Below are 24,421 nucleotides of genomic sequence, written 5' to 3'. Positions count from 1 at the left end.
CGTGAAACAGATAACTGGCTCCGTAGTCATTAGTGACATTTGCTTTTCCCCCTTTCCCCCAGTACTCCGCTCCACTCGTACATCCCTCCGCCCATCGTTCGACGTGCGGCACTGCGGACGTCAGCACTGTATACATATATACAGAAGAGATTAGTAACCCTGTGATATGAGCATCTGACAGCCTCGCCGAGGAACAGCGAGCGGTCGGAAAGTGTAGCGAGATTATTCGCGCGAGAATAACCTCAGAAATGGGGCACCAACATCGTGGAGTCCTTCTACTGGTTGTCTGGGCGGTAATCACGCTCGTGAACGGTTACCCGTTCACCATTGCCGAACAGCAGGAGTCCTCTCAGGACGGCGACTATGTCACCACATCGTACACGCACTACGAGGAGCTCCAGCGATTACTGCATTCCCTGGAACAACAGTATCCACACCTCGCGCGAGTATTCTCGATTGGCAAGTCGGTCGAGGGCAGGGATCTCCTGGTGCTGGAAATTTCGGAGAATGTCAATCGGCGCGGCCTCGGCGAGCCTATGGTCAAGTACGTCGCCAACATGCACGGTGACGAAGCTGTGGGCAGGCAACTCCTCATCATCCTCGGCCAGCATCTCCTGAACCAGTACGGCAAGGATGATCGCATCACTCGATTGGTGAACCAGACCGACATCTACCTGATGCCATCCATGAATCCAGATGGTTTTGAGAAATCATTGGTAGGATTCTCACTTTGTTTCGACTTTGATTATCTCGTTAAATTGATGCTGAAGATGAGCATTATGGATAATCCAAAAACAATCTTGTATTTCAGGAAGGCAAGTGCGAGTCGAAAGAGGATTTTTCAGGCAGGGAGAACGCCAATCATGTCGACCTAAATCGGGATTTCCCTGATCAGTTCGATAGAAGAATCAACCAACTTAGGAAGGGCAGTTCTATATTAAATGGTCGTCAGAATGAAACGGTGGCTATGATGACTTGGATTTCCAGTGAACCGTTCGTACTTTCTGGAAATCTTCATGGCGGTGCTGTGGTGGCCAGTTACCCATATGATTCTGGGTAAGAATATTACAAGATCGTAGCTTTAATCATTATACTAAAAACATAGCTGAAATTTAAAGTAGCTAAATCGTTGTATGTTTTTATTATTGAACAAGATAACACATTGTTTCAGAATCCCGAAAACATGTTGCATAGAGAGTAGAAGTCCGGATAATGATTTATTTAAATACCTCGCCCACGTTTACGCAGATAATCATCCAGAAATGCGTAGAGGCGATGGCTGTCCACCAGAAATATTCCCAGGTGGTGTTACAAATGGAGCATATTGGTAAGTTAAATCATATTTAATAATTCAATTCTTGTAACGTTATTTATTTCTTATAGTAATCGTATTCGTATAGTTGCTAAATATGCTACATACACACGATAATTTAAATAAATATCCGATCGAATTTATTCTACAACATTAAATGGAGTATATTGAATTAAATTCATGTCATATCAAATCCTTTTCCAAACTGTTCGACAGGTATGAAGTAATTGGTGGAATGCAGGACTACAATTACGTTCGTTCTAATGCATTTGAAATAACGTTTGAGCTCAGTTGTTGCAAGTATCCACCTGGATCAACAATACCCGATCAATGGCATTTGAATAAGGAAGCTTTAATTAAGTACCTGGAACAAGCACATATCGGAATAAAAGGTAATTAAATATTTTCTTACAAATGTATTACTTCTATGTTAGAATAGAATCAGATGGAATTTTTCTATGCATGTTTACCTGTCCTTAGGTTTCGTACGCAGTAAGGACGGTAATCCAATTCAGAACGCAAATGTTGTCGTGGACAGAATAAATCATAATGTAACAACTACCGCTGATGGCGAATACTGGCGCTTGCTGCTTCCTGGAACTTATTCAGTTTACGCTACTGCATGGGGGTATGTAACCGCCGTGTCGTTTTATGATCAATGTGTATCATATCACATTGAAGAGTTCTTAGCAAGTTGTACCTTTTCATTACGATATTTGTTTTCTGTTTAGATATGAGCCTAGTGAACCAGTAAACGTATCCGTGTTAGAAGGAGTACCGACAATCGTCAATTTTACATTAAATGGCGGAGAGATATCTTATGAACAAGGTAAACCTGACATTGATTATCCACAAATAATACCACTCTTTCGCAGATTTCCTGCTCCTCTCTATAAGATGATACTAGATTACGATAACCCCAATTATTAACGACTCACCTTTTGGAATGTTTGAATTATTTAATTGTGCTGTTGTCGTGGTCACTTGTGATAGTATCGATCATACTATTTGTCTAACAAATACTTTTTTTCTTTTGATCAAAATGTCACAAGCAATTGCAAAAGTAATGCATCAGTTACTATTTACTTATATTTTAACGATTGGCATATTTTATCTATCTATTAATGTTGAATTCTGTAAATTTTATTTTAGAGTAGTCTCACTAAAAATTCTATTGTAAAGATTTTTATTTTCTTAACATTGCATGCGTTAGTATTGTTATTTTTTTGTTTTATTTTACAGCAAACAATTAATGCTATGAAATTTGAGTATACTTACTTTTCTGATACTTTGTGACTGCAGAATTTTTTTATTTATCTGAACATTTTTTTTATTTCATAAAAATAAAATTCAAAGATAAAGGAAAAGCATTTATATATAAACAACAGACACAATTACGATACACAAGGTATGGAGAAATGAATTTTATAAACTACATAGCAGAGAGAAAAAAGGAATAAGGATTTTGAATCTATTTTTACCATGACTTATTATACGTAATCGCACATGAGAGAAATATTTTAACTATATTCCAATTTGTGACAGAAGGCATGTATTTAAATATTCTTTACATTTCTTATAATTTACATATTGATTAATTAATTATATCTTAATTATGTCTTATCTTGTTTCTTTATGGATATGTGTTCATAACTTATGTGTTCAAAACATTCCATGAGCCATATACTTACAAATGCTTATATAGAAAGTATGAAATTTGTGCATTATATTAGCGCCCTGTCTGCAAATTGGAAACTGGTATATACAGGTTGTACGAATGGACATTAAAACGAACAAATATACCTTTACACATATAATTAATATCATAGATTATCTATACTTTGAATCAGACTGAATCTTTTTACATATTACATATGTATAATTATATATTTTGTGATTTATATATTTTTTCTTTACCTATGTACTTATGAGCATATGAACAAATAATGAACTGCTATAATTACAGTGCATTTTTGTTCAGCAAAAAAATAGACAAGACGTTATCTGCAGTTAATCCTTAATGCAGATTTCATGTTTAATATTATTGTTAGTTGAACTATATTATAATTATATTACTTGAAAGTAACGGGACAAATATTGCTAATGTGTCTTAATTTATTATAGAAACAAGTATAATCAAAGTTTCTTCAAACGCTTTAGACAATTAGTTAATGACACATTATTATTTTTTTAGCTTTGCTATCTGACAAAATTAGCTAGAGAAGTAGATTTGTAGTGGAATTCTAGAAATAATGTTTAAAAGATCTGTATGAATGACAATATAAAACGTTTTGTCTACCTTATTTCTTATAAATCAACTGCAAGTACGTAAAATGGACAAAAAAATGTACGGTATTTTGCATACAATGTGTAAAATACAAAGTACTGCCAATATTCAATTTATTGTATGGGGAATTATATTAATAAATGTAGATCTCTGTGAAATATGTCAAGAAGCGGTATATTCATAATTTCACCTGTATGATGTATTAATATTTTCCCTATAAGTATGTATTGTTTAATCTAGAAATAAAAAGTATTGTTTCTGTCTTGAACAGTGAGTAACTTTTTCAATATTTATCCTTTTCCTCTTAAATTTAAATCTACATGTATTATTTATATACACATGTTTAATTTTTACATGTTTAATCTTTTCATTTTCTCTGTACCTTGTGTCATAATATACGTTTATCTGTTATTTTTAATATTATTTGGCATTACGTACATTTATTTTATATCTAAACCATGTGAGTTTATACTTTGATATTATTCGAACAATTATTTTTGTAAACCTTTGTATTTGATCATACTTAATAGTTTAACGGATTATTAACTATTATGATCATGTATTTGTGCAATGCAGGAAGTGGTTCATTTGACAACATAATAAGAGAAATTGACAAATATGGTTTTTACGATACGGTGGAATTCAAGCATCACAACTACGTCGCGATGGAGAAATACTTGAAAGAGTTAAATGCGAATTATCCCAATATTACGAGGCTCTATAGCATAGGATCCTCTGTACAAGGTCGCGAATTATATGTTATGGAAATCACGAAGAATCCCGGTAGACACAGCACCGAAAAACCGGAAGTAAAATACATCGGGAATATGCACGGGAATGAGGTAGTGGGTAGAGAAATGCTGCTGTTATTATTACGATATCTTTGCGAGAACTATGGCACTGACGAAAGAGTTACGCGGATAGTAGAGACCATAAGACTTCACGTATTACCAAGCATGAATCCCGACGGATATGAGATCTCCAAAGAAGGCGACGTCTATGGGCTAAAAGGGAGAGAAAATGCGGATGGCATAGATCTCAACAGAAACTTTCCCGACCACTACGAAGTCAATGATGTACGTTCTCAGTTATATTAATTATGACATTCAAAGTCCATTTGTAATGTAGCGGTTTGCATTGATCGAAAGAAAGCATGCCTACACGTTAGTGTTGTATCTTTTAGCTTAATCGACACCAGCAACCCGAGACGAAGGCGGTAATGGATTGGATAACGAGGATTCCATTTGTACTCTCCGCTAATCTTCACGGAGGAGCATTAGTCGCAAATTACCCTTACGATAACGGACCGGTGGAGTTTCCGTCTAACGTCGCGAACCCAAGTCCGGACAACGATGTTTTTACAATGCTAGCATCGACGTATTCCAATGCTCATCCACGCATGCACCTTGGAGAGCCGTGTCCGCCGATAGTGAACGATCCCTACGGCATAAAGACTTTCCTCAAGGAGCGTTTCCCTAATGGGATAACGAACGGCGCTGCCTGGTATTCTGTCCCCGGCGGCATGCAAGATTACAATTACTTGCACAGCAATGATTTCGAAATCACTTTGGAACTTGGATGCGTTAAGTATCCAAACGCCAGTGACTTGCCAAACTACTGGCTGGAAAACAGGGAGCCCCTTCTTCGTTTCATCGAGATGGTACAGCCTTTTCATCAGCAAAAAGATATACTTGCACCATTACAAAGAGAGTTTTGCGTAGTAATGTTTCTGATCTGGATTTTTGTTCGTAGTCTCGTAAGGGCATACGTGGCAGAGTGAGTTCGTCCATTGGCACCCCTATACCTCACGCCAAAATCTCGGTTGAAGGCATAAAGCATGATATTTATACCGCTGAAGGAGGTGATTATTGGCGACTATTGGTGCCAGGTCGATATAACATAACTGTCAGTGCAGTAGGATACGAAACACTTACGCAACGTGTCTCTGTACCTGATGGTAAAAAGATAGGGGATGGAGAAGTGACTTTGGACTTCAGTTTAATGCGTGACGATCCTCTACATTGGTATGATCATGTGTTTAAAATATACTTAAAAAATATTCATATGTTCGTAACTACGTGACGTACAATTAATGTATCTTCAACAAGGTGGAAAAGAAGAATTGGGCAGTAACTTCACAAAGAATTTAAATCACTTAAATAATCACTTTTTAAAATATTTCTCGGATGTTTCTTACGAAAATGGCTCATAGAAGATCGAAATATTGCAAATTTATTCAAGTAGTTATATTTATCATCAGACTAATATAAATCATATTTCTAAATTACAAAAAATATTAAGAAGATTAAAGTTTTAACCAATTATTCTCATTACAGGTCATCCGCATTTGACTTTGAATTGAGGGCAAATCTCCAGAATGGTTATTTAAAAAATTCTGATCTTAGTGCTAGGTTCAGCCAGTTGGAAAATCATCAACCTGATACCGCAGAATTTATAGCTGGTGACTCGTTGATTAGCATGGCTATTCATTCATTGAAGATCACGCATAACGTGAGTTTAATTTCGTGCAGCTATACATTATCTAATTATATTTCAACTTATCAACTTACATATATTGCGACAATTCATTCAATTCAACTGAAGAATTTCTTTCCAGATGGGTTCACCTGATGAGAATAAGTTCCGCATTGCATTAGTGGGAGGATTGTTTGCTTCGCAACCGGCGGGTAGAGAAATTTTGTTACGTTTGGCAACGCATATTCTCATGGGAAATCAGATTGGAGATCCGGCTATTCAGCAAATACTGCACAACGCTGTGTTGCATTTTATTCCTGGTGTCGATCCAGGGTTCGACAACGTAGAGCAGACTAAAGATTGCAATCCGGTAGTCAAAGATGAAGTGGGAGAAAAATTATTATTGGAGAATAATGATACGTCTAAGCAAATGGATATAATTACGAACGCGTTTAGAAGAATGTTGCAAACTGAAAGTTACGACGTCGTAATAACGTTAGGAGGTGGAACGTCACAAATCAGGTATAATGTAGATCATATTAATTCTATATATTGAAATAGCTTTGACTAACTTTTATATTTTTCAGTTACACAAATGACGATTTGAATATATTTAAAACACTTGCCGAGCAATATGAACGCTCGAAATCTCATAAGAAAATATGCAGTCATTCAAATAACAGTACACAATACTTGACAAATTTCATACAGCGTGTATACGATACATCAGTAGTAAGTGTAATTTTTCCCTTTTTTTTAATATTCCATTTTACACTCTGCGATAATCACTAAGCGCTTTCTTGCTTCCAGATTGCTATAAGTTTATCCTGTTGCAAATATCCTCCCGCAGACTCGATTCCTGTTATCTGGCGTGAAAATTTACAAGGACTCGTGACACTACTGCAAAGTCTCACGACTGGAGTCCGCGCGATGGTGTCAGACGCGCAGGGTAATCCGCTTCGAGAGGCTACCGTTAAAGTGGGAGAGAAGAGCTACCGCGTGTCGAACAACATGGCTTACTTCAAAATAATATTAGTGCCTGGCGAGTACGCGTTAACGGTTTCCTGCGAAGGCTACGTCACCCAAGTATTGAAGAGAGTTTCCGTTGAACGGAAAAACGTAACGGATCTCTATGTTAAGATGGTACAGAGCAACGTGACGCAGCTCAACAATCAGCACGAGAAACTGTCTACAAAGTTGAACCACGCAAATCAGGTTTTGAGCGCTTTAAGTATCAAGCATGCGCGACGAACGACTTTACATACTATCGGCAGAACTGCGAAGGGCAGCGAGATAATGTGTCTAGAGATCGGTTCTGACAATGATCAGAAGCGGGTAGGACGACCTTCTCTCATATTCTCAGCTGGCATATCGCGAGCGGAATCGCTGACGACCGAAGTACTTTTGCACTTTGCTAAATACCTCTTGGACAATTACGAACGAAACAGTACGGTCGCCTATTACGTAGACAATTTCTCTATATATGTAGCTCCAGACTTCTCGCCTGACACCGAAGAGAAACTCGCTTGCTCACCGCAATTGGAAGGCTTACAGTTTCCGATTCGTGATAAGCTCGGTAACGAAGAGAGCATGATCGTCAATTGGTTTGAAGGGATCAATGCCGTGTTGGCCGTAAATCTGCACAGTGGATCGCGACACATCGAGATTCCGTTCGGTCGCGACTACGGAAGCGCGCGCCAGCGGAAGTACGAGAGCGTCGATGAGGATTTGTTGCAACACCTGGCGTCGGTATACGCTGATGCGAGAGCGGACAAGCTATCAGCAAACGCAAAGTGTGACAGGAACCTAGATATTGGCGACAACAGCGTGATACACGCGGGAGTGGGGATCGGTGGGAAGAGAGGGCATCCTTTGACGGATTACGTGTACTTCAACACCAGCACTCTAATGATGGATGTGTACGTTAGCTGCTGCAGTACCAACTCGATCCTCGTATGGGAGGAGAATAAAGGCAGTTTGTTAGCCTGCCTGCAAGAAGTAAACAAAAGCGTGAAAGGATACGTCACCAACGAGAACGACGAACCGATCGAAAACGTTATTTTGTCTTACGACTCATCACCGCACTTGATTAAAAATGGCAAGTCGGGCTTCTACGCGATCCTGTTGCAACCTGGAACGCACAATATAACGATTACGGCGGCAGGGTATCATAAAGAGACCAAACTCATTTCCATGTCCTCGTCTGACATGAGGAAATTTTCAAGATTGATGTTCAAGCTTGTCCGTGACGACAGCATCGCGGGAATGCCTAGAGTAGTGTTTAGTTTCATAACTGCGGGTGAGTAACTTGTAAAATAATAATTGAAGAGAAAAACATATACTATTGTTGAAACAGATTTACGATAATGCGATATAATCTGATTGCAGGTATAGTGTGCTTCGTCGTTGTAATAATTTGTTTATGTGCCTCTACGAAGTGCCAATCCTCGGAGGATTCAGGAAATAATAGAAAGAGTTACGCATTCAGCTTACTGAAAGACGGCAACAGCTTCTTTGACGATGACGAGAAGGAAATTGAGATATTTCGAAGGCCAGTAGACGGTAATTATTTTAGCACATTAATGCATAGTGATTACTTAATGCTCGCAAATATGTGAATTAATGTACTTTATTTTCTCTCGTGTAATCTAGGATATCCTCCAAACGAAGTGGCGAGGCCGTATTTTGACGACGACAATAGTTCCGAAGACGGCAGTGATCTGGAATTTATTCGTCCCGAACAAGAATGGAGCGATCAAATACCAAGACAAACGTGATAGTAAACGCTTTCATACGATATACTGATTGTTATAACGCGCGTATAATTGATAAATTATTAAATTTGGAGTGAGACTTGGGTGTCAAGTGCAACGAACAAGAATTCATAATAGAACAAAAATAATTATTAATTATTAAAAATACAAATCAGGTTCTAAGCATAAAATATATATTTATATTACGCTTATGTTGCATTTGAACAAAAACGTGTTTCGATGCGTAATTTTGTAGACATATCGGATAAAAAAACAACTGAAAAGACAATTTTATATAGTAATATTTAAAATTATATATTAAATTGTTGTAATAATTTCTCTTGTATAATGCGACAGAAATTATGCAACAAGCTAATGACAGGACTACAGGACAATTATACAGGAACCTAATAAGTGTATGTAAATATCAGAAAGTTTTATAACGAAATAATTTTTATTTTTCACGATCAGAAAAGAGCAAGCAGATTGTTGGATTATTAATATATTTATAGTAATAGCAATATGTTTCTACATTAGAAGATTATACATAAACATTATGGTTTAAAAACAAAGAGACAATCAGAGACATGTAGTTATCCAATATCTTGTTTTCGTTTTAATATTAAGTATATAGAGAATATCTGTGTGTGATGGATTTTTCTCGTATTTATATTATTACAGATTGCACAGCAGTTTTAATTTAATTTTGCAATCTATTACACTACTAAATGCTAAAATCTAAGTGTGTATCTTTTGCTCTTTCTATCTTCCAAAAAGTTCCTACAAATTCTATTCTATTTTCTATTCTATTTTGTATTTTCTTGGAATAATGTCTTCCTGAGAGAAAGTCTAATTTTCTGAATAATTTTATATAATTATATATATATATATATATATATATATATATATATATATATATATATATATATATATACACATATGAGATTATATAAAATCCATATACGATGTAAAATTCATACATGTATATGAGATTGGATACATATATATTTCTAAATTACTTAAATTTTAGCATACTTTATTATGTTTGTGACATACAGACCAAATATAATTTAGTATTATAAAATTTCTATTCGCGCATCATTCCATCTTAGTTACAAATAGCATTTAAAATTATCTTGTGATTATTTTTGGTACTTACAAAGCTTAAAATTATGATTTAGACTGGAACAATCATGCTGGATTATAATAAAACTTTTCAAATTATGCAAAGGCCTTTTTATAAATCTACAATTAACAAATTTACTTTATACTGATTTTATATGAACACAATACATATCTCTTTTCAGATTGTTAATTTTGTTAAAACACTTTTACACTGCAGTATATAATGCAAAATGCTACTATATAATTTTATATTATATTGGATGTAGCAGAGATTACATTATGTATATTATATATGCATAAAAGTTCTTGAAAGTTAAAATTTTGCATACGAGAAATGTGATGTAAATTTTATCCATAGATTAATCAAAAAGATATAAAATATAATACTGTCCTTCTTAAATTACCTTTCAATCTTCCTATTTTATAGCAAAATCTCACAAAAGATTAAATCAATTGCACCATTTTGTTTTGCGATTTAGAAGTTTTTCGGGTTTGCAGTTGTACAACGATAAGATAAACTCGCCATGTATCTCTTGGATTACGCGCCACAAATAATGTTTCATTAGACACATGATGTAAATTAGTCGAGCATCTCGTTGGAAAGCCAAAAAAATAAAATTATCGTTCAACATTTTGTACATAATTTTTTAATTTATTTAGTTATATTTTTTATCTTTCCATTAGAAAAACTTACTAATCATATATATGTGGGTGTGTGACAGATGATGAAATGTGCAGAACCGCAATGGCCGCAACCAAGCGGAGTTCTCCGATATCGTAGAAGAGTTTGATCTGTGCAGATGAGCAGTAAAACGAAACGGTCATCGATTCATTTTGCATAAAGAGAATGGCGGGATTAGAGGGCTATGAGAGCGTGTACAGGGGGAGGCCCGCCAGATCATGGGAAAGGAGATCACCCTATCCAGAGATGTATCAAGGCCGAGAGGTTATCCATCCTTTAGAAATACCTGTTACCCATCCCCTGGCGGAAGATAATCCACCGGCTGTTGAAGATCGTAAGTTGTATTGTCGTTTTACATAACAGATATTGAACTCGCCAATATATCCTAAAATTATCGTATTAAATAATAATCGTGTTAAATAAGTCTTCTCATGTTCTAGACATGACTGTGACCAAGTATGTAGGGATAGGTTGCGGACTGGCGGGCTTGATCACGGAACACTTGTTGATCCACCCTTTCGTGGTGTTACGAAGGCAATGCCAAGTTAATCCAAGTGCGACAAAGTACCATTTAATACCTGTAACGTTAGTGCCAGTGATAATACGTTTACATCAAACCCAAGGTATAAATACACTGTGGAAGGGAATTGGTTCGGTTTTGCTCGTAAGAGGCATGACACTGGCGATTGAGGATTTGATTTCGAAACTCACACCATGGCCAAAGTAAGGTGATCGTTAAATAATTATATGTTAAATGATTATAGCACAAGTCTCCGTAAAAAACTGTCTTTTTAAAAGTGGATATTTAATTTCAGAAAGATTACTTGTAGTAGCTCGTTGAGATCATTCGGTCAATATATCCTGCTCAAATGGTGATTATTACAATGCGGTATACATTGACTTGGATCGTGTCTCAAGTTCTTGCGTGTAACGTGATTTTTGTTACAGTATTTCCACCGGCATAGTGACGCCCTTCTATTCCGCATCGCTTGTGGAGACCGTTCAGTCGGAGATCGCCTCCGAAAGTCCAGGAATGTTGGACGTTTTTCGAGACGGTGCGATCCGCCTGCTTGATGTGTGCAATAAGGGTAGACTCATCCCCATTTACGCCCTTGTGCCACCCACTATAATCTACGCAGTATCAAAACACCTTTTCTCAATTATCGTGAAAGGAGTTTCTAGTCGAGTTATGCAAGTTAGACACAAACATTTGCAGGAAGCGAGAGTATGTACATAACAACGCTAGTTTCTTTGTATCGTAACGTATTTCAGAATAAGTGGTCTCGTCACAAAATATTCGATTTCAGGGCGCGTACAGTAAAGATATACTATCTGAAAGCGTCCTCCAGGACATAGAGATGCAGTCTACAATTATTTCGATATGCGCTGCGGATGTCGCGTTTTATCCTATCGAAACTGTTATTCATCGATTACACCTTCAGGGTACGCGCACCATCATCGACAACTTGGATACCGGAGGAAGTGTTACACCGTTGTTAACTGGCTATAACAGTGCAATCGACTGTTACCGCACGATAATTTCAATGGAGGGACCGTACGGCTTGTACAAAGGATTCGGTGCCGTTATTTTGCAATACGCAATGCATTTCATGGTATTGCGCGCAGCTAAATGGCTGTTGACGGAACTGAGTACGATGTTAATTCCAAGATCTACGCCGAGAAGACCACAGAACCCTTCGTACTATAATGAGATATGAGGGAAGTATGCTAGTTCTGTAACAAACTGTAATATATATATATATATATGAAATTATTTATTATTCGTTAACTCGTGAAATGAAGGATTAAATTTCTAACAAACATGATTTTTACACCGTTATCACAGTTTTCACCGTTTTTCTAATGAATTAAGATTTAACACACGGGATTTAACACAATAGAGGTTTTTTCATCAATTTTTTATATTAATAACAACGACGTAGTATCTTTTTTTGTATTTGCGAGAATAAATTATGCAAATTTTCTATCTCTCATTATACAACACAGATGCAAATTAAATAGCAGATTAAATAAAGCTCTACTTGCACATTCTCAGAACGCCAAGTGTTAAACGTGTGAAGATTGTGGACAATATATTTGTAAACATATAGTCAATTTTGTATAATCTAATCATTATAATCCAGTGAATACTTTCCACACGTTATACAATTAATTGAATGTAAATTTTAAATTAAAACTTTCTGCAAGTAAAGTGATCTTTTCATGAGACAAATAAATTAAGTATTTACTACGTATAATTATATATAAATTTATTTACAAGTACAGGATTATTTTGTATAATTGTATCAGATCATCAAGAAATAAACATTTAGGAATAAAATCACGCAAATATGTTCACTCTGTGTGTTACATTTTATACAGCCTCTTTTTTTTCTTTCCTTTTTTACATTATCTTAATTAATAAGCAAAGATTTAATATCGCATTTGATGCTCTATCGGCAATTTGAAAATTAATATATTGTACATTGAAGTTGTACATTACATACACATCTTTTTTGTTTCATATTTTTTCTGTCTATTCTATTGTACTATATACAATATATTACATATAATTTCCACCTATTACATTTCAACATAAAAATAATCTTGTAATTGTTCTTTACTTTTTGCATCTTTTCCATCATATTGGGAAGTAAGATGCTAACTTTCATATCTTTAAATTAAGCTACAAGAATAATTAAATTAAGCTGCAAGACTTAATTTAAATTTTTTTGTTAAATGCCTACAATAGCATTCTCTTTATAAACACACTTGTCATGACAACATGTGAAAATTTATTTTAACTTATACATTGAAATTCTTTTTATTATAGTTTTTTTTTACAATACTTGCAATTGTGTTTAATTAATATGCAGTGTTTCTTTATTTGATCAATTTAAACTTTGTTATACGAATTTGATTATTTGTACCTCACATTTTCAAGTTAATTGATAATTATACTGAGAATATATATTATTATAATCTCTTTATAATATATTCTGTTATTAAATATGAAAGAATGTTACGACGTTTTGTTTTCAATGTTGCTACCATCGATAAATGCATGCATGATGCAGAACTTGATTGAATGTGGAATGGTACTAACTGTGGGTTTTAAACTTTTCCTGCAATATGAAAATGAATAAATTAAATAATACAAAATTTCTATTTACTTTCTTTGTTGCCAATGAAAAATTTAGTTTAGATATTCTTTTTATTCACAGGTTTTTTTATTTTATGTAACACTTCTCTTTAGAAAAAAAGCATTTAGGAAGTTTCGAAATGAGCAAAATGCAAGATATGCATATAATTTGGTAATATTACCGTCAAGTCAAAATTATTTGAAATATATTCATGTCTACTTTCAATATTTAGTTATAAAATAACTAAAAATTATATAAATATGTATTAATCTTTTTAATATATCAAGTGTATAGTATATATAACTAATTGCAACAAATAGTCTAATATTATACAAAATCCGAAAGTAATAAAAATGTACTGCAGCAATAAAATCATTAAAATTTAAGAGTCATTCTGCATAAATTCTCCACAATATGCAAGACATTTGAAAGAAATTATATGCGTTGTCTGTGCTATTTTTATACATACGAAATTATGTAGTATATAGAAGAAAACATTGTTTTCTATAAAATAATTAAAATAACAATATTTACGAATGTGCTAAATTCAATTCTCACTTAAAAATATTTCTCTATCGATAAAGAAAAAAAATTATACCAAAGTGTCACATTCTTTAATTATTTGTTAATTATGTACATGCTGCGCTTGTTGAATATCATCCTCATTGCTATCATCTCGTTTAACGTATTGTGGTTTTTCGACGCCTTTTACGCACTGTTCTGTTATATGAACCGATACTATATCACTTCCTGGTACCTCGAACATAGGTTCCAACAGTAAAGATTCCATTATCGCACGCAGACCACGTGCCCCCGTTTTTCTTTCCATTGCCAAAGAGGCAATTGCATTCAACGCATCAATATCAAACGTCAATTCCACCTGCAAAGTCCCCAATGTACTTATAATAAAATTTATTAATAACGTAAAGGCATTATATATATCTATATCTTTAAGAAACTTTTTTTTTATACTGCGGCAATGAAATTATTAAATGTACCTTGTCCATTGAAAATAGCATCTGATACTGAGGAATGATGGCATTTTTCGGTTCAGTGAGAATTCTCGTCAGCATGTCCCTGTCGAGGGTGTGGAAAGGCACGAGTACGGGAAATCTGCCGACGAACTCGGGTATCATGCCAAAATCGATGAGATCTCTAGCCTCTACCTGTTGCAGAAGCATGTCCTTCTCCTTATTGTCCCTCTCGGTTGAAGGTGACATATTGGCGACGTCGGCCAAAGTTGCTGCCCGCCTACCCGGACTCTCGGCCGCGGGCGTCGCGCCAAATCCGAGATATTTTTCCGACTTGCGCCGCGCGATCAGTCTGTCCAAACCACTGTACGCCCCCGACGCGACGAAAAGAATATTCGTAGTATCCACTTGTAACATCTCCCCGCGCAACTTTCTCGAACTGTTCCTTTCTGGTACATTCACGATCGTTCCTTCTAACATCTTCAGCATTCCCTGCTGCACACCTTCCCCACCCACGTCTCGCAGCTGATGGATACCGGGAATGGCTCCTATCTTGTCGACCTCGTCCAGAAAGACGATGCCCATCTGTGCACGCTCCACTACGTAATTGGCGTCCTGCAGGAGCTTGGCTATGACACTCTCTATGTCCTCACCGACGTAACCGGCTTGCGTCAGGGTGGTACAATCACAAATAGCGAACGGGACATCGAGGCACTGCGCTATAGTTTGTGCGAGCAACGTTTTCCCAGAGCCCGTCGGGCCAAGTAGCAAAATGTTGCTTTTCTCTAATTTCAGCAGGTGCTGCTTGCTATCTAGTATAGCCGATCCCGGAGCCGTTTGACTGCTCGTCGATTTCTGATCGCCTCCCGGATTAACAGTGTGCTGAAATCCGACTCCTGGAAACGGGTTTCCAATCCCCGATATATGCAGCAGGTCTAAAACCAGAAAAACGCTTTATGATAATCAAACGTAATGGTAATAGATATATTTTAGATTGCAATCTAGAATTTCTACAACTTATTTCAGAAATTCTTAAATCATCAATTGAGCGAATTTTCGATCATATATCAATTTTATGGCATGCAATAAATTCTCTGATTAAATATATCGTTTCGTGATGGCTCGATAGATTCGATAGATCGATGATGTTCACGATACACTGAAACATCTTGTAATATTAAGCTATTTACGTGGTTTAAGACCTCTGTGAGTGAAGGGATGATTTGTTTCCTGCGTGCCAACCGGATTAGTGTTGGTCTGCGTTTGCGAATTTTGTACTGGCAAATTATTGTAGATTCGTTTGTAATGGTTGTAAACGGCAACGCTCAGCACCTTTTTGGCATATTCTTGACCCACCACATGTCGATTCAAATATTCAAATATCTGAAAATATTGTTTGGTATAATTTTGGTACTATTTTTTTCATGTTAGCTAAAATCCGTCTACTTTTAATGCCACATTTTATTTAAAACAAAAACCTTATCTACGTAATTCTAAATTGAATAATTCAAAATGAATTACTTTTTTTGGAGGTGGAGGTGGCTTTCTGTAAAATCCTTGTTTACTATCTTCCGGTCTTAGTGCTTCTTTCAAGCTCCTTTTCGAGTCAATCTCTGACAGTACAACGAAGAAATGATGGCATTTCTCACACTTGACAAACCTAGTAGATGCTATATCATTTGTAAAAACAATAGATGCTATGTTAGTATATGCAACATTATTACGTAAAGATAGATATAAGATTTCAATATATAAAGGATTATTTTTGGGTACAAGAATTTTTATGTAGCAATATATTCAAGACTTACTCATTATAATATAAATATCTTTAATCCTTTGCGAACGGAACAGACCACAGTTGCGCGTTCTATGGAACTGGCTGTGTTATTGGATTAGCGAGATTCGTTTGTAAAACAAATGCAATCAGACTCATAACGATTGTTATTTTCTCAATATGAGAGCATGCATATATGTATCTGTGGCAATAGGATCATATTTGCATGTCTTTGGGCATAAACATTTGCCAAACGCATACGTGAGCTCATCAATTATGCCGACGACAGTTTACACTGAATGCGTACATGGATTCATCGCTCGCCAAGGATTAAATGTCATTCAACAGCAGTTTACTTACACACGAATGTCTCAACGTGCGTGCAAGGGTCTCCACATTTTGGACAGGTGAGCGTGTTCTTTTTTCCACCTCCAGTACCATTACTAGAGGCCCCGCTCGACGAGATAGTATCTTTGGAAGGTGGTGTAGGCTCAGTCGGAGCTTTCGCCAAGCTGCCACTGGTTGTCAAGGTTCTACTGGCCACAACCCTCACAATTTTGTGCACTGCGCGACCGTGACAAACGACTTCGCATTAATACTTGTACAGTTTCAGCTGTACCGTCCATCGAGAATAAAATTCGATTTTTACACTGGAAAAACTGTTTACAAACAATACTCACCATGGTTGGCAACATGGTTAGAGGATGCTAGACGACCCGCACTAATCAAGCAACAACGTACGCTCATGATCAAATCGGCGAATTTTGTAATCGATCGGCAGACAATAAGGGGGCGACGAGGTCGTCTATCTTCGACGGTTTCTACACTCGGATCTAAAATCAGAGAGACATTTTCTTGCGTACGGCGATACTGCTGATACTGCTCGCATATGCCTGTGGACCAATGGGCAATGGCTGCGCTTGCGTTTGCGAAATAACGTCGGGTGATGTAGCTGTTGTTTATCGCGTGTCAAAATAAGAAGTTGGACAAGATCGCGCGACGTGTTATCTCTCCTTTGGCACCTCCGTCGATCCAGGATTGCTCTCAAAAGCTGTGTCGCTTTCGCTTCAATTCCAGAGAACGGCCAGAGAAAATACAGAGAAACGCAGGATACTACGCGGAAATCCGCGGAATTCCGAGCGGCTGGTACGTAACAGCAGGCTCTACGTGACGATCGAAATTTCTGACATCGCGAGACGTTGGCATCGTTCGCGCGAAGGCACACGAAGAAAAACAGAGATATCAAAGAAAGAGATAAGAACGGATTTTCGATCGATACGCCGCGGCGACAAGCCGATTCGCTCGAATCGCGAACACTCGTCTGCATCTTACCCGATTTAATGTGAGATGCGATAAACTTCTCTGCGAAACGGGTAAGACGGCACGCAGCTCGAAATTCTGATTACTCCGAATTTCCTCGGCAATGTCAATTAATTATACGCGCCCCCTTGCGCGATCTCGCGGATTCATTTCTCGCGTTCGATGATTCGCGCACGATTCGCGTGCCCTAGACCTTCCTTCCTTCCCGTCAACTTATTGCCTGCCGCGTATACTCGGTGACATATTTTTCGGCGACGAAAAGCGAGATGCACTCAACGCAAACAAGTCGACCAATCACATGTGTACTATGGACCATGCCATTTTGTTTCGTTCTTCATATCACACCTATGATTGGTTAACCTGTCTGAACAAGCCTTCACGGCTGTGATGCCTATCTAGTCTTAACAATTTATTTTATGGCGCGTTCGACCACCGGTGCCTAACTTCAGACGTATATGATGTAAAGTGTACATACGTATAGTATACATCGCGAAAGAGAGTGAATGTTTTTATCATATTTATTTTAATTATTACTCAAAACAAATTAGACGTATTACGCAATTCTTCCGCGCTTTAGCGTTACGTGAACGCAACGCGCGCGTTTTTCAGGTACGTGTATTAATTTATTCAAGAAATTATCTCATAAATCGATCTCATCAGTATGCAAAAAGCATAAGCGTATTATGCTAAAAAATTTACGTCACACCACGTGGGCGTCAGGTAAAAAAACTCGAAGTCCTTGTCGCAAATATGCAAATATTGTTATCTCGTGATTGTACTGCTCAGTCGAGGGATACAGTGTTCTTGCAATATCAGTTCTCATTGATAAATTTGCCCGTAAGTTGAAGGCGCTCACGATTCAACGTAGTGCGATTACCTGTGCAGCATTGGAGGTAAATTTAAATTACTTTGCGCGACATTTGTTGATTTGTTACGACGCAGCATTTGTTAATTAAGCGATGAGACTTGGATAAGTGCGATGAAAGATAGCGTGACGAAAAATCGCGAAGAATTGTGCGCAATACTTGTGACTTGCACAGTCGTGGTTTGTAAAAGCTGAATGAGATAATATATTTTTACCCCCTTCTGCTTCTTATCGCTAACTGATAAGAGATTTTATCGTCACAAAAAAGAAATTACACTGCCATGATCCAGAGGATTGGCACTTGTTCATTCAATATGCTTTTATTCCGTTATCTCATTTATCTGAATAGTTATCAGCGATTGCATAAGCCCCATCCTCTTAAATGATGTTTTCGGTTATATATTCCAGAAAAGTTGGGAGGAACGAACATCAATTGCATAAGGAAGTGGCTGAGGCAACTTTGTTCTCATCAGAGAGTAATGTTAAGAAATTTACTGTCTTGACACATTTACATTGAGAAGATTCAAGAACTTGTGGTTGGATTAACATATCGTTAGTGTTATGGCTCTTCAAAGTTCAGTAAATACCGGTGACAGCAATTTAGATGTCAAGATCATCGAATGGCTGCAGTGGAATAAGGTATGGTATTGTACTAGTAAATTTCATGTACATATTTTTTTAATGAATCTGTTTATTAAATTTTTTTATACATTATTTTTGATATAGGATCCAAATGCGGAAGAGGAAGTACTTAAATACCTTAACAATGGAGCTGTCAAAGTATTATCAAAGCTATTTCTCAAGAGACTTGAGTTTGGAACCGCCGGTCTTAGAGGCCGCATGGGGCCGGGTTACAGTCAGATGAATGATTTAGTTATTGTACAAACTAGTCAAGGATTAACGAAATATTTGATGGATACAATATTCGACGTGGCACATAAAGGTGTTGTGATAGGATACGATGGTCGCTACAACAGCAAGAGGTAAATTATTTAAAATATTTATATTAATTTGTATAGCATAGTGTCGCTAAGTGAGCTATCACAGTCATTGTATAATACAACAGTTAATTTGATCGTTAATATTCTTTCTGCTTCAGGTTTGCAGAATTAACTGCAGCAATTCTCATAAACAATGGTATTAAAGTTTATTTATTTTCTGAGATCTGTCCGACGCCATTCATACCTTACACCATATTGAGACATAAATGTGCCGCTGGGATTATGGTCACTGCTTCGCACAATCCCAAAGATGACAATGGATACAAAGTTTACTGGGAAAACGGAGCACAAATTATTTCGCCGCACGACAAGAAAATCCAAAGTTACATTCTCGATAATCTGAAGCCACTTGAAGTCTCGTGGGACGTTAGTAAAGTCTATGACAGCACTTACTACGAAGATCCAAGGGATGATATCATGAACAGCTATTATAAAGATCTGAATGACAAAGTCCTGTATCCTGAAGTTAATAAAAACACTACGCTGAAATTTACGTACACCGCAATGCATGGTGTCGGGTATGAATATATGGCTGCTGCATTTGAAACGGCAAACTTCAAGGTAATCTTCAATCTCCAATTCTATGAGAAATACATTTCTAGAAAATTTATTTTTAAACACCTGTTATCATTCGTTGCAGCCGTTCGTAACTGTGGAGGAGCAAAAACTGCCAGATCCCGAATTTCCCACGGTGAAGTTTCCGAATCCCGAGGAAGGGAAAAGTGCTCTTGATCTCAGCATTAAATCGGCGAATAAAAATAATTCGTCCATTATACTTGCCAATGATCCCGATGCTGATAGGCTTGCGTGCGCGGTGAAGACAGAGAGGTAAGCCCATAGTTTGCAAATTGATATTAAACATATGAACCAATACTGAAAATCCGTTTAATGATCTTACAGAGGGGAATGGTACGTCTTCTCTGGAAACGAACTCGGAGCGCTACTGGGCTGGTGGATGATTCACACTTATCAAGTGTTACATCCCGATGCTGATTTGGGCAATACATGCATGTTAGCATCGACCGTTTCCAGCAAGATTCTAGCTTCGATGGCTAAAAAGGAAGGTTTTAACTTCGAGGTTTGTATAACAATTGTCACAGAAATTCGCAGTAAATTAATTTTGGACCTAAATAAAAAAGTATCTCGTTTATTGGCAGGAAACTCTGACCGGCTTTAAGTGGATGGGTAACAAAGCTATAGATTTAATGGCGGAAGGGAAAACCGTCTTGTTCGCGTATGAAGAGGCCATAGGTTTTATGTGCGGCTCTAAAGTGTTGGATAAGGACGGTATCAGTGCAGGTATACGCGTTGCGGAACTGGCGGCTTATCTTGAGACGGTGGGGCTGACTTTATCAGATAAATTGCAAGAAATATACACAGAGTACGTACATGAGTAGTCGAGCCGCGTTTATGCGAAACTTAACACTTTTCAACGCGGTGTAACGAATTCTAATTATAATTATTGAAATATAGATACGGTTATCATATCAGCGACAACTCCTATTGGATATGCCACGAACCAGATACCATTAAAATGATATTTGAGCGATTGAGGAATTATTCTGGCAAACCAGATACAGTGAGTATCATTTTAATTTCGCATCTTTATTTTTGTCACATTTTCAAGAAGTGTCTTCAGCTGAAAATTTAGAACGGTATATTTAGCATAATAATACCTGCGCTATTATAATAATATAATATTATCTGAATTATCATCCGCATTATTTTTACTTTAATCTGATTCATACGTGAGATGAGGCATGATATTGCATGACTTGTATGACATAAGTATGGATTTTTTCAAATTGAGATTTCATGAATTATTTTATATTACATGTCACGTCGCATAAAACTCACCTTTCAGTTACCGAAATCATGTTTGGTCATACCTGTACTTGATTAGAACTATACTTGATCAAAAGCTTGAAATTTTCTAAATAATAAAAATTTATAAATTAATTAATATTTATTATATACAGATGTATAGATTGTGCAAAGTAATTTATTTTTTATCTCTGTAGTTGAATCTTTCTTAGTTAGTATGACACGGCAAACGTTTCATATCATCATGTATGTAATTCGTGTTTAATGATATACACTGACAAGGTCAACAAGTATATCTAATGCATGAGCTAGTACGTACTGGTTAACCACTTTAGAAGTATAATAAAATCGAAGCGACAACGTATTTGTGCAAATGCCTTCCTAGGTGATAGTTGTGTCGCTTTATCGCTTCGTGTGATCAAATAATAACAAAAGTAGAATGTGAAAAGTACAAAAGTGCCATATATATAATATTCGTAGACGATAGTGCTTTTTATTACGAAACGTTCTCCGTTCGGATTTGTATTTTCATTTTCCACGTACAGTCATTGTTATATTCAATTAACGAATTGACTCTTGTGCTATTATGTGCTGCAATAGTATGATATAACAACAATTAATCAAAATTATTCTTGGTAGAATAATTTTGCATAATTCCATTTCATTTTTTTTTTGTTTTTCCTACAATGCTTACTAAGATGACAAAGAACAATGTCTGCAACAAGTATGTAGATACGGCTATCACGTCATTGATACTTTTGCCTTCCCTGTTTCTTGCCGTTTTGGTTATTCCGGTAGTACAGTCATTATATCATCTTACGCCATTTCTTACGGATCCTACAGAAATAATGTAAGTATATATATTTAAGATAAAAGCTTTTTTCGACTATAATATTAATAGGAATATATCAGCAGTGAGATATGTTAATCGTTTAAAAGTAAAAATAAGAATCTGGTAACATTTTAGTTTTATTTTACTTAAAACAAATGTTACTATAATAAGAATAATAAAAACATGTGTGTATGTGCACAAAAAAGAATCTTTCTTAAATTTAATTCAATTTAAATTTCTTGTTGTTTTAAACGTTGAAAATTCAATTACGTTATATCTCATATCGCTTTCCACAAATTCATATATGTACATACAGGTGGTAATTCTAATGTAATTTGTTTAATTTTAGTACCCAACTGGAATATTGGAAGGAAAATATATAATAACTGGCATTCGAGACTTAACAACTGGATATGACAATACAAAACCTGACAATAAAGCAGTTCTGCCTGTATCAAGATCTAGCCAAATGATCACGTTTACATTCAAGAATGGGTTAGTTACTACCTTAAGAACTAGTGGCACAGAACCTAAGATAAAGTACTATAATGAGTTATGCGGATCACCTGGAGAGTAAGTACTTTGCAATTAGTATTTGCAATAATGTTCTTTACCTTTACATTGCTTTATTTAACCCTAATAACACTCAATATTTTAATGCAATATAGTTTTCATTGTAATTTTATTATTTGTTCTTTTATATCTAATTTTATATGTTATATAATATAAAATTATTCTTTTATATAATCTAAAATTATTATTATATGTCATATAATATAAAAATTATTATTTATTGTCAAAATTGTTAAATAATAATAATTTAATATTTTAGGGACTTAAATAAATTGAAAGGCATTCTGAACGAAATGGTAAGAGCTATTGTAACAGAGTTTCTTCAGCCTGAAATTAATGGACTTATTGCCCGCGAGGAATAAATTACAATATCATTAGCCTTTGAAAAGCCATTCGACGATATGTCAACAAACAAAAACGATGTTACGTATCATTATTAATGTTACATTATAATTGACCTATTACAATGCTGTCAGTGCGCAATATAACTATATTATCACTTTGATAAGTCTTATGAAATCCAACTAGAGTGGATTCATAACGTTACATAATTATTATATTTTTATTATTTTAATATATTTTTAATTGTGCATTTGTGCGTAATGGAGTAAGCAGTGGTTAATTCTAATTTTTATCAAATGAAAATGATGTTCCAAAATGTGTCCCTAAAATGGCTGTGTATTGTTTTGCGTCTGCATTGTCAAAATTGTTAAATAATAATTTATTAAATAAAGATACACTCCTGTATCTTTTCTATATACATATCTATTTTACGTATGAAAACATGAGAAGGGAAAAAATGATTATTTGTATGCAAGAAAGCAAAACAATGTTAGTATTTGGAATATTAGAGTTATTATTAAATAATTTTGACAATGCAGTAGAATTTAATTAAAGTAAAATTTAATTATTGATAATTTTAATAAATAAATTGTAATCATTCCAGAAAATTGTATGCACATTATAATAAGTTCTTTGTATCTATTGCTCTACTATAATTAGAATATTAGAATTTAATCGTATCAAATTATTATGATGCTAAAGATTCCAATCTTTAGAAACGCTAAATTGAAATAATAATTAAATGTAGAAAGATTTACTGTATTTGTGACAATAATGTAGTTGATTTACTGTACGACGTATATATGAAATTTCTACTGTAAAAATTGATTGTTAGATATTGTTTGTTTACAACTTTCTTGGTAAATCAAGACTATTAGCAATCTTTTTATTATTTCTAAAATAGAGTAGTGCGGAGATGTTTTCACATGTTTGTTAGCTACTCTGATCGATAATGTTCAACGCGAATGAAATATAATTAAACTGTCGGAAAAGGAGGAAAAAAATAGTTTGAAAGTAGTAGATAAAAATGACATACCAGTTTTAGTTGACGTTGCCGGCCAATAGGTGGCACTGCCGTAAGTTCGCCGTTCACTGGGAACTCTACAAATTTCATGAACAGTTTTCCGGTGTCACATTTTTAT

At 35.7% G+C, this 24,421-nt stretch overlaps 4 protein-coding genes across 9 annotated transcripts; 3 read left to right on the top strand and 1 right to left on the bottom strand.

Annotated features, from left to right (window-relative positions):
- Positions 1-100: 100 nt before the first annotated feature.
- LOC105280420 (carboxypeptidase D) lies at positions 101-9,559 on the top strand. The gene is made up of 15 exons (XM_026968516.1): positions 101-716; positions 812-1,056; positions 1,172-1,327; positions 1,529-1,704; positions 1,793-1,940; positions 2,044-2,141; positions 4,176-4,675; positions 4,783-5,259; positions 5,352-5,623; positions 5,936-6,110; positions 6,217-6,596; positions 6,662-6,806; positions 6,885-8,373; positions 8,463-8,636; positions 8,727-9,559. The coding sequence occupies exons 1-15, from the start codon at positions 249-251 to the stop codon at positions 8,849-8,851; spliced, it is 5,028 nt and encodes a 1,675-aa protein (XP_026824317.1). The 5' UTR covers positions 101-248; the 3' UTR covers positions 8,852-9,559.
- A 1,116-nt stretch (positions 9,560-10,675) lies between these two features.
- LOC105280422 (solute carrier family 25 member 46) lies at positions 10,676-12,989 on the top strand. 2 transcript variants are annotated; one of them, XM_011340978.3, is made up of 5 exons: positions 10,676-10,968; positions 11,075-11,357; positions 11,450-11,506; positions 11,583-11,859; positions 11,942-12,989. In XM_011340978.3, exons 1-5 carry the CDS (start codon positions 10,800-10,802, stop codon positions 12,350-12,352), a joined length of 1,197 nt encoding a protein of 398 aa, XP_011339280.1. In that variant the 5' UTR covers positions 10,676-10,799; the 3' UTR covers positions 12,353-12,989. The 2 variants fall into 2 exon arrangements, with proteins under 2 accessions (XP_011339280.1, XP_011339281.1); XM_011340979.3 differs by having other exon boundaries at positions 10,829-10,968; positions 11,059-11,357.
- A 478-nt stretch (positions 12,990-13,467) lies between these two features.
- On the bottom strand, positions 13,468-24,417 carry LOC105280407 (ATP-dependent Clp protease ATP-binding subunit clpX-like, mitochondrial). Of its 3 annotated transcripts, none has more exons than XM_011340937.3 (7): positions 24,316-24,417; positions 17,203-17,355; positions 16,883-17,086; positions 16,270-16,418; positions 15,939-16,131; positions 14,776-15,683; positions 13,468-14,657 (listed from the first exon to the last, which is right to left on the bottom strand). In XM_011340937.3, the coding sequence occupies exons 2-7, from the start codon at positions 17,267-17,269 to the stop codon at positions 14,403-14,405; spliced, it is 1,776 nt and encodes a 591-aa protein (XP_011339239.1). In that variant the 5' UTR covers positions 17,270-17,355; positions 24,316-24,417; the 3' UTR covers positions 13,468-14,402. The 3 variants fall into 3 exon arrangements, with proteins under 3 accessions (XP_011339239.1, XP_011339237.1, XP_011339240.1); XM_011340935.3 differs by lacking the exon at positions 24,316-24,417 and adding an exon at positions 17,855-18,084; XM_011340938.3 differs by lacking the exon at positions 24,316-24,417 and adding an exon at positions 17,855-18,083 and having other exon boundaries at positions 15,951-16,131.
- Positions 18,284-24,266, top strand: LOC105280408 (phosphoglucomutase-2). Of its 3 annotated transcripts, none has more exons than XM_011340941.3 (10): positions 18,284-18,451; positions 19,116-19,346; positions 19,434-19,690; positions 19,807-20,269; positions 20,349-20,536; positions 20,609-20,786; positions 20,866-21,089; positions 21,182-21,287; positions 22,231-22,382; positions 22,714-22,874. In XM_011340941.3, the coding sequence occupies exons 2-10, from the start codon at positions 19,269-19,271 to the stop codon at positions 22,745-22,747; spliced, it is 1,680 nt and encodes a 559-aa protein (XP_011339243.2). In that variant the 5' UTR covers positions 18,284-18,451; positions 19,116-19,268; the 3' UTR covers positions 22,748-22,874. The 3 variants fall into 3 exon arrangements, with proteins under 3 accessions (XP_011339243.2, XP_011339241.2, XP_011339242.2); XM_011340939.3 differs by lacking the exon at positions 22,231-22,382 and adding an exon at positions 23,197-24,266 and having other exon boundaries at positions 18,287-18,451; positions 22,714-22,937; XM_011340940.3 differs by lacking the exons at positions 18,284-18,451; positions 22,231-22,382 and adding exons at positions 18,484-18,735; positions 23,197-24,266 and having other exon boundaries at positions 22,714-22,937.
- Positions 24,418-24,421: the final 4 nt, after the last annotated feature.

The sequence above is a fragment of the Ooceraea biroi genome, chromosome 1, assembly GCF_003672135.1.
Source record: "Ooceraea biroi isolate clonal line C1 chromosome 1, Obir_v5.4, whole genome shotgun sequence".
NCBI classification, from domain to species: Eukaryota; Metazoa; Arthropoda; class Insecta; order Hymenoptera; family Formicidae; genus Ooceraea; species Ooceraea biroi.
This window is presented reverse-complemented; position numbering and strand designations above follow the sequence as displayed.

Coding starts and splice junctions, on each gene's coding strand:
- LOC105280420 (XM_026968516.1), top strand. CDS start 249: ATGGGGCACCAACATCGTGGAGTCCTTCTACTGGTTGTCTGGGCGGTA. Junction 5,624..5,935: donor CGTGACGATCCTCTACATTG/GTATGATCATGT, acceptor TTCTCATTACAG/GTCATCCGCATTTGACTTTG. Junction 8,637..8,726: donor ATTTCGAAGGCCAGTAGACG/GTAATTATTTTA, acceptor CGTGTAATCTAG/GATATCCTCCAAACGAAGTG.
- LOC105280422 (XM_011340978.3), top strand. CDS start 10,800: ATGGCGGGATTAGAGGGCTATGAGAGCGTGTACAGGGGGAGGCCCGCC. Junction 10,969..11,074: donor TCCACCGGCTGTTGAAGATC/GTAAGTTGTATT, acceptor CTCATGTTCTAG/ACATGACTGTGACCAAGTAT. Junction 11,358..11,449: donor AAACTCACACCATGGCCAAA/GTAAGGTGATCG, acceptor ATTTAATTTCAG/AAAGATTACTTGTAGTAGCT.
- LOC105280407 (XM_011340937.3), bottom strand. CDS start 17,269: ATGAGCGTACGTTGTTGCTTGATTAGTGCGGGTCGTCTAGCATCCTCT. Junction 16,419..16,882: donor GCACGTTGAGACATTCGTGT/GTAAGTAAACTG, acceptor CAAATGATATAG/CATCTACTAGGTTTGTCAAG. Junction 16,132..16,269: donor CACCTCCACCTCCAAAAAAA/GTAATTCATTTT, acceptor CAATATTTTCAG/ATATTTGAATATTTGAATCG.
- LOC105280408 (XM_011340939.3), top strand. CDS start 19,269: ATGGCTCTTCAAAGTTCAGTAAATACCGGTGACAGCAATTTAGATGTC. Junction 20,537..20,608: donor TGCGCGGTGAAGACAGAGAG/GTAAGCCCATAG, acceptor ATGATCTTACAG/AGGGGAATGGTACGTCTTCT. Junction 20,787..20,865: donor AGGAAGGTTTTAACTTCGAG/GTTTGTATAACA, acceptor GTTTATTGGCAG/GAAACTCTGACCGGCTTTAA.